Source organism: Alosa pseudoharengus, unplaced genomic scaffold, assembly GCF_046254945.1.
Source record: "Alosa pseudoharengus isolate Yale_2024_CS ecotype anadromous, Long Island Sound unplaced genomic scaffold, YU_APseudo_1.1 YU_APseudo_1.1_scf_23, whole genome shotgun sequence".
NCBI classification, from domain to species: Eukaryota; Metazoa; Chordata; class Actinopteri; order Clupeiformes; family Clupeidae; genus Alosa; species Alosa pseudoharengus.
Genome location: NW_027468685.1, coordinates 9,585,737 through 9,598,541, shown reverse-complemented (window position 1 = coordinate 9,598,541; position 12,805 = coordinate 9,585,737). Strand labels below are relative to the sequence as shown.

The 12,805-nt window shown below is 41.8% G+C and overlaps 1 protein-coding gene across 4 annotated transcripts in view; it reads left to right on the top strand.

The window, feature by feature from the left end:
* kmt2ba (lysine (K)-specific methyltransferase 2Ba) overlaps positions 1-6,475 on the top strand; it is a 53,392-nt gene extending 46,917 nt beyond the window's left edge. For all 4 annotated transcript variants that reach the window (XM_076301365.1, XM_076301366.1, XM_076301364.1 and 1 more), the window contains exons 31-37: positions 514-635; positions 730-861; positions 1,677-1,929; positions 2,668-2,775; positions 3,617-3,700; positions 3,921-4,050; positions 4,592-6,475. In XM_076301365.1, the coding sequence (XP_076157480.1) occupies positions 514-635; positions 730-861; positions 1,677-1,929; positions 2,668-2,775; positions 3,617-3,700; positions 3,921-4,050; positions 4,592-4,867 (1,105 nt within the window). In that variant the 3' untranslated portion in view covers positions 4,868-6,475. The remainder of the gene's footprint in view (positions 1-513; positions 636-729; positions 862-1,676; positions 1,930-2,667; positions 2,776-3,616; positions 3,701-3,920; positions 4,051-4,591) is intronic.
* Positions 6,476-12,805: the final 6,330 nt, after the last annotated feature.

Genomic DNA, 12,805 nt, shown 5'->3' with positions numbered 1-12,805 from the left:
ACCTGATGATCTCTCACGGCACACTAGTACAGGCAGTATCTCTCACGGCACAGTGGTTGAAAAACACTGGGCTAACTGGTCTAACCCACTTCCAGTGAATCATAATATTACATAACATTATTGCACACAGAGAAAAGATATTCCAATTGAAAAAATTGTGCCGTCTGTTTACATGGCGTACATTCTATTTCAATCAGGTGCTCTCAAGCGCTTTAAAATCTTTGATCGGAATAGCCGTTCTTGCTTACTTTACCTTGAGAAGATTGACCATATACATGACTGGTCAATCGGAATAGGAACAGAATACACCACCTTTTTCATTCCGATTAAAATTCCGATCGGATCGGCGGTTTTATTCCGATCAAGGTGTTTATATGTGTATTCTCTTCCGATTGAGCTGTTATTCCGAATATTTTAATCGGAATAAAAATGTCCATCTAAACATACCTAGTGTTATACCATCACTGCTTTGGTATTTTTCAATTCCCTAAAATCTGTCCCAATACTTCCCAGGGAGACGGCTAAAGATGACCGACCAACTGTCCCCAAAGAAGCTAACGGTGGAGTCCCGGCAAAAACCCATGTTTGGGTTAGCGCTCGAGACGGTGACCTATCTGACTGGGGTCCCTACTCAGGTGTGTTACGGGTCCATAACCTTCTAGAACTTTCTACAATTATCTAAGCAGTAGAAGAAATGTAGCATCTTCTTCCTTCTGATGGTTTTGACAGGGTTGAGTTCCGATGAGGAGTCTTCGCCCCCTAAGCGGTCACCCACCGAGTCACCGATGAAGGACCAGCCTCGTCTGAGCTTCGTCATCACCAGCGACGACGGCTTCAAGGTGGAGGCTGACAGTATAGAAGGTGGGTCTGCAAACAAAAGCTCTCAAACTATTTTCAAGCTCAAACACAAACTGTTTTATAACCATAGTCTGTAGAAAGGGAAATAAGGGCTACTAGGCTGCACTAGCTTGTCCAACAGCAGGTGCTCTTTAGTGTGGTGCAGGTACAGTTCACACCCAGGATTAAAAAAAAACAAACAAAAAAAACAAAAACACTCAGTCTTCAAATAAATGCAAGTTTATATTTTCAGAGTGTGGGCAAACAAGCACAGACAACGTGTTTCGACCTCTAGGTGTTTACAATGTTTTACAGATACACAATCATCAGTCTGGAATAAATAGCAGCTGTGTAGAATCCAGTGGCTGAGTGTTTATGCTTCGCCAGAGGGAGGCGCTAAAACACATGAGTCCCATACATAAGAAGAAATATATACATATAAAGTCGACATCAAGCTTGCAGACAATGACATAATGAATGGCAAAGTCACAAAAATGGAAAGTATTCTACCCTATCGAGAGCTTATCGAGAGCTACCCCATTGAGAGACACCAAACATCAATTTACAAAAGTCTTCAGAAAACCCAACCATTTTGGGTTATAACAATTTTGTCTCTTTTTTTTTTTCTCCCTCTGTGTCCATTTCTCTTTCTCTCTCATGCTCCCTCTTTCTCTCCCTCCTCGTCTCCATGCCTCTCCCCCTGCTTTCTTTCCCTCCCCTTCTGTCTCTTTCCATTTTTTTTCCTTCTCTCTCTCTCTGGCCCCCCATTCTGTTTGCCTCTGCTCCTGTTGTCTCCTCCTCCTCCTCCTTTCTCTCTCCCCATAATTACCCTTGCGCAGTGGCGTGGCGTGCGGTGTTGGAGGGCGTCCAGGAGGCGCGGATCGGCTGCGGGATGCGGCAGCTGCCCGTGAGCGTGCTCAGTGGCGCCCAGCTGCTTGGCGTGGTGCACAACGCCGTGCTCTACCTGCTGGAGCAGCTGCAGGGCGCCGCCAAGTGCGGCGGGTACCGCTTCCGCTTCCACCCACAGGAGAAGCCCGAGGAGGAACTACCCATCAACCCCAGCGGCTGCGCTCGGGCCGAGATCTACCAGCGGTGAGGGCTAGCACAGCGACTAGATAGATAGATAGATAGATAGATAGATACTAATTTCCCCAAGGGGAAATTCAAGAAACTGACCTGCTGCTTAACTCAACCGGATGATTGGGAAATGAAAAACTAGTCTAGTCTAGTCTAGTCTGACTGTCTACAAACAGATTCCACATAGTCTTCAGACTGCAGACAGAGTACAGTACAGCTATATGCAACAAACTCCCATTGAGAAATGCAATGCTTCAGAGCTACGGGGGGGAAAATGTGTCTCAAAATATTTTCAAGTTTAGTGATTAAAACTGAACTTGTTTTATGAACACTGTGCATTCTACATGATGGTCACCAAGAGCCATCATCAGCAGTGCAGTGTTTTTGAGCAGTGATGTTTTGTATTCTGCTGACAACCTCTGTTCGGCTCCCAATCAAATGGGAGTTAGACGCGGCAGAACAGGCTGCGGCAGACGCCTGAGACCAGTTGCCTTTGAGCGGTGAAAGCAATCTGTGTTTTGGCGGAAAAGAAATTGACTACTAGTCTCAATCTAAGATTGAATGTTTCATTCCTTCTGTCTCCCATCTAAAGCTTGTCGTTTATGACTATCTGTTATATAAAGGAACAGTTTAGTTTGATGAAAAGAAATATAAGACAAAAGTGTACACAGGGTAAGGGGCATTTGAATGTTTAATTCCTAGGCTCTAAACACTCACATCTGTCTATCATATGCATGGCTGTGTCTTCTGCAGGAAGTCCACCTTCGACATGTTTGACTTCCTGGCGTCTCAGCACCGAAAGCTCCCAGAGTACACGGCCCTAGATGAAGAGGAGGACGACCTCCCACTCAAATCCACCAGGTTGGAGTTTAACCTTTCCATCAGACTCCTTGTGAGAGAATCTCTCCTCTGTCCACACACTTTCCACATAGTTTTGTACTGTGCATCAGTACTGATCTTGTGGACATTCAAGATTCACTCAGCTTTCTATTGAGTGGTGAAGATCCTCCATTATGCCAATCTTTGCAAAACCCCCCTGTCAGTGAGACATATTTTGATCTGTTGCCCTGCCTTGAAAACCAAAAGACAACAATTTTATCATCAAAATTCTATAGCTGATGTTTTTAGTAAGGTCCCACCTTTGAAGGTTTTAGAATATCTTATTAGCATAGATTTTAAAAGAAACATATTTAAGTTTCTATAACACACAATGCTCTGGCCATTAAATAGCCCGAGTTGCGGAAATGGGCTTAAATTAAACAAACAAACTGATCTTGTGGCCTGTCGCTGCCCTCCAGCTCCACACATTCTATGTCTCTTGGTCTGTTCCCAAATTACTTTTTAGTGACCGATTTAGTTTCTAATATTTTGCCTTTTGGGCTATTTATGTTGATATTGATGCTCTTATATGAAGGTACCCTGATGAAGGTCTATGGCCCTTCTAAATCTAAGATTGCAAGGGAAACGGGCATTGTGTAGTAGGTTTTGTAGTTCCACTCTTTTATATATATATATATATATATATATATATATATATGAAGAGATTTTTATGAGCTGGCTGTAGGAAAACATTGTCACCCATTACCCAGGTTGTAATGAAGTTCTGAATGATTTGAAAGTTCTAAATGATTTGAAAGTTCTGAATGATTTGAAAGTTCTGAATGTAGTGCTGGTTTCACTGAGGCACGTTTTCGTCCTGCAGGCGCGCCACCAACAGCGAGCTTCCTGTGGCCATGAGGTTCAGGCACTTGAAGAGAACCTCCAAGGAAGCTGTGGGGGTCTACAGGTAAGTTATCAACTAAGGGTCTGAGTCCTTTTCAGCAAAGAAAAGTGTTTTTATTTTCATTATTGTTTATTATTATTCATCTGAAGAACACTGTAATAGCCTACCTTGACTGTGTAGGCTATTATTTTCAAATTCAGATGAAAATGCACTGTTCATAACTGTTTCTAACTGGTCGTGACAGTTCGTAACTGATCTCTCTGGTTCTCTATTATTTTGTTAGGTCTCCCATCCACGGGCGTGGTCTGTTCTGCAAAAGGAACATTGAGGCGGGTGAGATGGTGATCGAGTATGCCGGGAATGTCATTCGATCCGTTCTCACAGACAAGCGGGAAAAGCACTACGACAGAAAGGTTTGTGCAAGAAAGAAGGAACCTTGAAAACTGATTTGTCAGTCATTGTGTATCTTTTCTACAAATGCTGCATTTCCTCTTTTGTTTGTGTGTGTGTGGTCCTTGATTCTAAGGCGATAAAAATATAATACAAAAATAAAAAGCTAATTTCTAGGTGGTGTTATGTGTGTCCTATTAGCTTTGTAAATGGAGTGCCTGCACCACTCATGAAATCAAGTAACACTTAATTTTTGATTGAGACATTGCTTCATGAACATAGGAAGGACTATACATGTTTTTGTTGTTGTTGAGCTCAGACATCACCAACTTTTTTTCTCAGAATCACTGATTTCGCCTTTGCATCTGCAGATGGCAAGATTTTTTTTATCATATTCACTGAAACCGACACTATGCTCCGACAAAACAACATAAATCAAAAATTTTGCTAAGTCCCCTCATTCTGTCAGACTTGCCAACTGCAGCTTTAAAAGTCAGTCTGCATTTTCTGCTCTCCCTTTATTATTTAAGTCCTAAATTATCCCCTTGTTTCTGTTTCTCGCAGGGCATTGGCTGTTACATGTTCCGAATCGACGACTTTGACGTTGTGGATGCCACGATGCATGGCAACGCCGCACGATTCATCAACCACTCGTGCGACCCCAACTGTTACTCGCGCGTCATCAGCGTAGACGGTCTGAAGCATATCGTCATCTTCGCTCTGCGGAAGGTCCTCCGCGGCGAGGAGCTCACGTACGACTACAAGTTCCCCAAGGAGGACGCCAACAGCAAGCTGCACTGCAACTGCGGTGCTAGGCGCTGCCGGCGCTTCCTCAACTGAAGAGGGCGCTAGCGAGCAATGAGGCCAGGAGGCGCTAACAAAGAGAGAAGAGAAAAAAAAAGAAGAAAAAAGTGGGTGGAGGACAAGGAAAGACAGGAATTGAGTTGCGTCAAGGTGGAAGTTATGCTGCTCGATTAGGGTGTAGGGTGCTAAATCCTCTGGATTCAGGTGTAGGTTTGCCCTGTAGTAAAAAAAAAAGAATAAAAAAAAAATGCAGACATGTTAAGTGGTCCAGCATAAGTGGTGTGAGCTCTATCTACTTCAGAGGCTGGGAAGGGGAGGGGAGGTGTGGTATGGGCAGGGAGCTTGATGCAGGGTTATCCACATTTGCCTGTTACAGAGCCACACTTGCACCAACAAGATGCTTTAAAAAAACAGAGGGGAACAAACCAGGGAACAATGATATGCATCAGGGACTAAAAGGCCCGGTCGCTCCCAGCGGTCATGATCTCTTTAGGGGGAGGTCTAATCATCATGAAGGTGATGAGATTTTGTTGTTCGTGCTGAAGAAGACCCCATGGCAAATGACCCATTCATGTGAAAATAACATCTGGATTTTGTCCCACTTCTTTCCTCAATTCTTCATACTCACGACTGAACCATTCTTGTCACTGTACTCTTCACCTCTAAAAACTCACAACTTAGCCCCTTAATCTTCCCTTTCGCTTATTAAGAGAGTTTCTTCTACTCTCTCTCCTCTCTCCTAGGACTCGTTGCCTCCTGTCATGAGCAGGTTATATATGCTTGACTCTTCTGAGCCTAAGAGAGGACTGTGTTGTGATCTCATGTCTTTTGCTGGAGCTCCACCCTCTGGGCAGTGTGGGTAAAACTGACAAAAGAACCCTCTGCAGTCCCTCATCGGGTTCGTCGGGTTGAACCCACAATGTCTTTGGACAGGCCAGGTTAACAGTCTCAAACAGGGACTCGTTGGAAATGCAGCTTTATCACACAGCAAACAAACGGTCTCGTCACCCTTTGACGTTTGTTGGAGCAGCTATATTTTTTACTGCAGGACTATTGAAATGCAGGGAAGATGTGGTGTTTCTTTCTACTGAACACCTTGCTGTTTCGAGTGATTTAAATCTATGTAGGTGCTACTTAAAGACAACCAACTCTTTTACCAGTGAAGTAGACCCAGTTCATAAGTAGAGCCTGCTTTGATCCTGTATAGAGAAAAAAACGCTTTTCCAGATTTTCTTTTTATTTTCTTTTGTTTTCTTTATGGCTGCTGTGACAAGTTTATAGAGGTTCTTAGGCACCCAGAGTGGAACAAAACATTACAAATTCACCTCCCCTAAAATAATTTTATGATTGTTGTTTTTTGTTTGTTTGTTTTTGTTTTGTCCTAGTGATTGTTCATAACAGAAATACAGTAGGAACCCTTGAAGTGTTATAATACAGCATCCTCAGAACAGCCATTTCTCTGTCCTCCTTTGTGTTTTACCAGCACAGCAGCGGAGACCTATTCCATCGTTGGCCTCGATCTTGTTGAGATGTTATTGAATCCTAAAGTGGCATCAAGGACTACCAGCAGAAACAAAACAAATCACATCACAGAATAGACACAAAACCCCAAACGTAGCCTCCCTGACCCTCAATGTCAGCAGATCTCCTTAGTCTGTAAGGAGTGGGCCATGGTGGGAAGTATGTTGTTGCTTGCTTGAATGGGTGATCTCTTCTGACAGTCCAGAACTTCATGTTTTGCTTTACCAGTAGTCAGGTCGGAAATGTACAGGTGCACACATTTAAATTTTGAGTGATAACTTACCTGCTGTTCTAGCACAAATTTGAAAATGTTGTCTGTATATAGTTGTCTACAGAAATTTCCTAACTTGTTCAAATTTTTTACGCACTTTTTTTAATTTATGATGCTATGATCTAAAATAAAGGTGTTAATGATGTTTGAAGAAAATCGTGTCAGTGTTGTTAAATAAAAATGGGAAGCTGAAAGAAATCTGTGATCTAAAATGATGGAACACTTCTTAATCTGAGATCTAAGATTGTTTCATTCTTATCAATCTTCGCTCCAAGATGGATCAGCACAGAATCTGAGATCTAGGATGATTCAGTGCTTTTTTCAGTTACAGAGCTAAGATGACTCAGCACTTTTCTATCTGTAATCTAAAATGATGGAGTGCCTCTCATTTCCCTTATTCCATCCCAGAAGAGGAAGACACTTGAGGCTCATACAGAAGTAGACTAATAACACTGAGCTTTTCACCTGGTTTGCCCCCAAACTCAAAGGAGAAATCCGGCGATTTACCACAAAGATCTTAGCCTGACGAGCCAGACCCACATTAAAATGTAGGGTCTGGGCGCTCACCGTTCGCAGTGCTCAGTCCGAGGGGCGGGATAATCGGTTGTCTTTCAAATTCCCTCTGAGCGCAATAGGACAGCGCTGAGTCCCATGCGTTTTCCCACCAGCGGAGCTAGTTGGCTAGTTCAAACTTTTGCCATTTTAAAACAAGCTTAACTCGTGTCACACTGTTGGCCAACAGCAACATCCATCTTCTTTGTTTTCAAGTAGCAGGGAATTCAAGATTGTATGGTAGAGCCAATCAGGACGCAGGGCGGGAGTTTCATAGATGTGACGTACTGTAGCGTAGAAGCGACTGTGAGACTGTTCTCAGCGTCACTGGTTGGCTTCGATGTGAGTGGTTGAAGTAGCACGTCAATAGATGACGGACAAGTGGCTTATCCAATCATATGCGGATATAGGATTTTTTTTTATGATATATAAGGATTTTTTGATAAGGCCCAGCCTTCTGAAGCACCACTCCAATGGATCGATCCCAGATGGATGAGTGGAGCTAGGCGGAACAAAATTCATCTGGCGAGAGTCAGGTTAGTGGTAGCGTAGTGATTAACCCGTTCAGCATGATGCAAGCTTCTGGGTACTCAGATTAGAGTCAGCCTATCAAAGTCCTCCAAATTGATAATCCACGTGCTGGAATTGCGAAATGAGGGCATGGGTCTATATTTGCTCACAGACTGCTGTAATAACAAATGTTTTTTTATGTGACTTTAAACCAAACAACTTGCAGTACCAAACAGAAGCATATGTCCTAACACTAACAATAATATGAACTCTGTCCACCTTAAAATTACTGATAATGACTGGCTTGTGTTACACCTATAAATATGTAAATAAGTGTTTGCCCGTTTAGGTCTTTCAGTATAAAATGTGTTGTTGCCTCAAGATATCTGCTATGCATGCAGTGTTTTTTTTTTTATCACTAGAAATTACAGCATTAAAAAAGGCGTGTTTGGCTAGATTAGAATTAAGTTCTGTCATGAAAGTAGTAAATTGTGGCTGTCTTAAGCCAGCAACTGTTTAATACATTCTGTTTGTGTGGGTATTGATTTGACTGCTGACCCTAAACCAGCAGGCGTCCTGTTAAGGTTGCAACTGAACTTTACCATCCAGGGTCGATATCTTCCTATCGACGCTTTGGGTTGCACTCTGTGCATACAAAAATGTGCTATATTTAAAAGTGACTTGACTGATTTCAGTGCATAAAGCTGAACAAGAGCTCCTGAGCTGCTGAATCTCTTCAGACAGTTGCCAAGGTAAGATTCTCACGGACATCTCATGACGTGCTGGAAACCATAGTCTATAAAAAAAACGCTAAAAGTTATTGCTCTTAAAAGCATTTTTTTTTTACAATAAGCCAACACTATCAGTGATTTAGTATTTAATTATAGTATTTATTATTTAATTATTATTAATGATTTGTTACTGTTACGTCTTTATAGTTGTGAATCTCTGAAGTTCTCTGAAAATCTGACGTTTTGCTTGATGAAATGTTACCTTCCAGGTATCCTGGCATCACCATGAGGAAGCTCCTACTTATCACCCTCCTCCTGGCCGCTCTAGCCTTTAGTAAGCAGAAGCTCTCTTCTCAGATGCCTAACAGTGATGATGTTACTCAGTGAAAACAAGCTCTGTCTGCCTGTTTAGTCACAAGTGATGTCTGAATGCACACAGTGTCTGTTTGTATGTTTCCCAGTTTGCATGAAGGCGGATTCTAAAAAAAAGACTTGAATACATCATGGAACTTTACATCCATGCGATTAAGCAATTGCAACATGTAATAACCACAAAGTGTAGACACTGAATGATTTTACATTTTTGGAGCTTGGTCCTACCCTGGAAATCCAGAGCTCTCGCGGGAGCACAATTTGAATTTGCTCAGCGAGTCACTCTGGTAATGGGGGATTCGACTTCATGTAGCTGCCTGCATAACGTGATTATTTCTGAGATTCTGATACGTTCTCAACCCGGAATTGTGCATACGTCATGGTTGAAAACGTATCAGAATCTCAGAAATAAGAAATAACGTATCAGAAATAATCATGTTATGCAGTCAGCTTAAGGCGGCTGCAGGCGGCTACATGACGTTGAATCCCCCTATTGAGTAATGATGCTCATTACTTATGTCCCTTGTATCGTGGGGCACCAATCACATCAGTGTATCTGATATAGGCGGACCAGAGGCGAGCTAAACAGATGACAACAGCGCTGCAACGTTGGAAAGTCCGGAATCAGTCAGTAAACATCGGTCGTAGTGTTATCCAATTGCGTCGAAGGCCGGAATCATTCAGTAAACATTGGTCGTAGTGTTATCCAATTGCGTGCAGTGAGATTTTCAAATGCACGCTTGGTGCCGCCTCTCGAGTTGGGCCATTACATTAGTCATGACCAGACCCTTAATCTTTCTAGACTTCCAGGGTCTGGATTTCCAGGTTAGCTTGGTCCCATGACATGATTATCTTTGGGGATTTGAGAGCTGAACCCCTTTGAATGGAACCTGGTGTGGTGGTGGTGGTGGTGTTCTGTGCGGCCATTTTAACTCCTGGCTACTCTCTTCTGAAGGTGAATTATTCATTTAGTTACATTTATTCATTACATTTCATTCAAAGTGACTTCCATATGTCAATTCTATTACAAGGGACTACATTGTCCCCGGAGCAACTTGGGGTTAAGTGCCTTGCTCAAGGTCAGTGGAAGCCTGGAATTGAACCCACAACTTTTTAGACTACTGCATGCTAGCCCAACTCTTTAACCACTACGCTACCACCACCCCATTATCTTTGAGGAGTGGAGAGTGGAACATGGTGTGGTGGTGGTGGTAGTGTTCTGTGCGGCCATTTTAAAGCAACACCAAAGAGTTTTTTGTACCTTAAAATAATGTTTCCAAAATCGTTTCAGTGGTTCATCAACTCGTAACAGGGTGAACGACAATTCTGCATTCGCTTTGCGGCCCTCTATCAGCTAAAACCGCACTATGTAAGTTTGCCAGATCGGGTAGCATATCTCTAGTTCGATGGAATGAGACATAAGAAACTACAAATTTGACTTGCATCTGATGTCGCAATACATCGTACTTTTATGAGTCATGCAAAATATTCTAACCTGTATGTGGACATCGTTATTTGCAAAGCCGGTGCTGGATAAACAAATAGCGTGCATGTGACAGAGGGAAAGTTCTTTGGTGTTGCTTTAACTCCTGGCTACTCTCTAAAGAGACAGTTGGAGAGACAGTTGGAGAGGAACAGCTACTTTCTGCACTAAAGTAGGTTATGACTTACTCATCCACTTGCTTCTGTAATACTGAAAAAAAAAGATACAAATTCTGACTTAGCCCAAGTTATTTCAATTTGTTGTAAAGTAAGTTATTATATAATGAAATGGTTAAAATGTGAGGTTGATGTAGCTCCACAATGTTAAATTCTAAATTGTGCCTCATTTCTGTCTCAGCTCGGCAACTGAAATGGCCACCAATGTGAGGCATGCAGCAGCCAAGCTCATAGATTCCATCATAAACAAAGCTTAGGGTTACCTCCAAGCAAGAGCATATGGTGAGTCTGCCCTGGATTTGGGTTTGAATATTGTGGAGTAGGTGTATTAGTGTGTGACCAGTAGACTAATGCAGCCAAGTCTTTCCACATTGATCGGAAGGTGGGACTTGTAACTTCAGTTTCTTAAAATCAGGGGCGCCTGCAGGATGTAAATGTAAATAGCCTACTGCCATGCAATTAATTGGGAAGTTGGGAAGTTGAGTTGGGAAGTTGTAGGCCAGCTTGCCACACAGGGGAAATTCTCTGTCTCGTTTCTGAGTAACCTTGAGGGTACGCAGTGTGCCTGCTTATAATATTAATATATTATTATACATAAGATAAATAATGATTTCTCATGTCTGCTTTCAGGATTTCTCTGGTCCTCTGTGATGCCTCTAGTATCCTTTGTTGTGTCAAATGTGATTCCAGTGACTGAACTCCACACAGATGACTGCCGTTGTTTTCTTCAGAAATTCAGAACTTCAGAACTGCACATAATTTGACCTGTAGGATCACTATGACACCCTCTGAATGCATGCTGAGTTTTGTGGAATTCCATTCATGGGAGACCATACAATAAATTAATTTATTTGTACATTTACTGACAGTATACTAATCGGCCTGCAGATGGTGGTGTGGAGCGAAGGGTTGACGGATGAAGTTGAAATGTACACATACAGTACACACACACACACACACACACACACACACACACACACACACACACACACACACACACACACACACACACACACACACACACACACACACACACACACACACACAGACACAGACACAGACACACACACACACATAAAGACAGACACACACACAGACACACAAGCACACACAAGCACACACTCACACAGGCACAGAAACGCACACACACACACAGGCACAGAAACACACACACACACAGAGAGAGAGAGAGAGAAGCACACATATACACAGAAACAATAACAACAATTGACAATAACAATATATTCTGTATTCCAAGTAGGTGGTTAGGTGACAGATCTGGGTAATTTAACCCAGAGGAAGTGGTAAACATTCTAATAGGAGAGCCCTTTTGCTTTGTTTAGTTTGGAGATTGAAGCCCCCGGGCTGTTCTACTAACAGGTTTACAATTTCCTCTAGGTTGTCTTAGGTTGACTTGGAATCATGGCTTGATGACCTTGTGACACTAAACTGTGATATAGCTTCTTACCTGACAAACAGGGATGTAGTGGAGGCTAAACGCAAGTAAACACAGTTTAACAGTCTCTGAAATTTTAGGAGTTTATCCACCTCTCAGTTTATTCACCAATTGCAACTTTTATCATTCGAAAATCGCACATCCACATTCACAATATGTACACTCTAGGAACCATTTAATACCACTGATATCGTTATAAACATGGCCTCCACCATCATCAATTTTTGATTTTTTAATTTTTTTTAAAATGCTGATTCCGCATGGCAGTCTACCTCACAGAATTAATAGTTTAACCACCTCTTATTTTACGACTACATCCCTGCTGACAAACCCAATTATTTTCTGAAAGGTGGTTGATCCCTGGATTGATGTGGAAAACCTGTACTATACCAATATGTGTTATTAGATATAACACTGTTGTCATTCTCTCATCATTGAGTTGTTGCTGAGTATGTTTCAATTAGAACATCAGTTTACTTGTTAAGGTGAATTGAGTGACTTTAAAATATATTCATCAAGCTTATCAGTAACTACTACTTTTGTTTTACTGCTGTTGGATTGTTGAAATTAAAATAGTCCTGGGATGGCACAAAACAGCCACAAGGCAATGGTAATGGAAACACTTTATTATAAATAAGAGGGAAAACAAGTCAGAAAAACTTAAAAGGTGTTTTGTATTTGTACTGTATGTTAAAACTTGGGTAAATACTAATCTTTGATTTCAGATTGTGGGTATGTTACACACACCATTATCTCATATCTTAAGAACATCTTAGCACATGTATTTAATTTCCACAAAGGATTTACATGTGGGAAAATGTGAATTCAAATGTTAGAATTTATCAGGGGTCAAACAGCATTTTTACAATACCAAGAACAAACCCATATTCAGTATAAATATG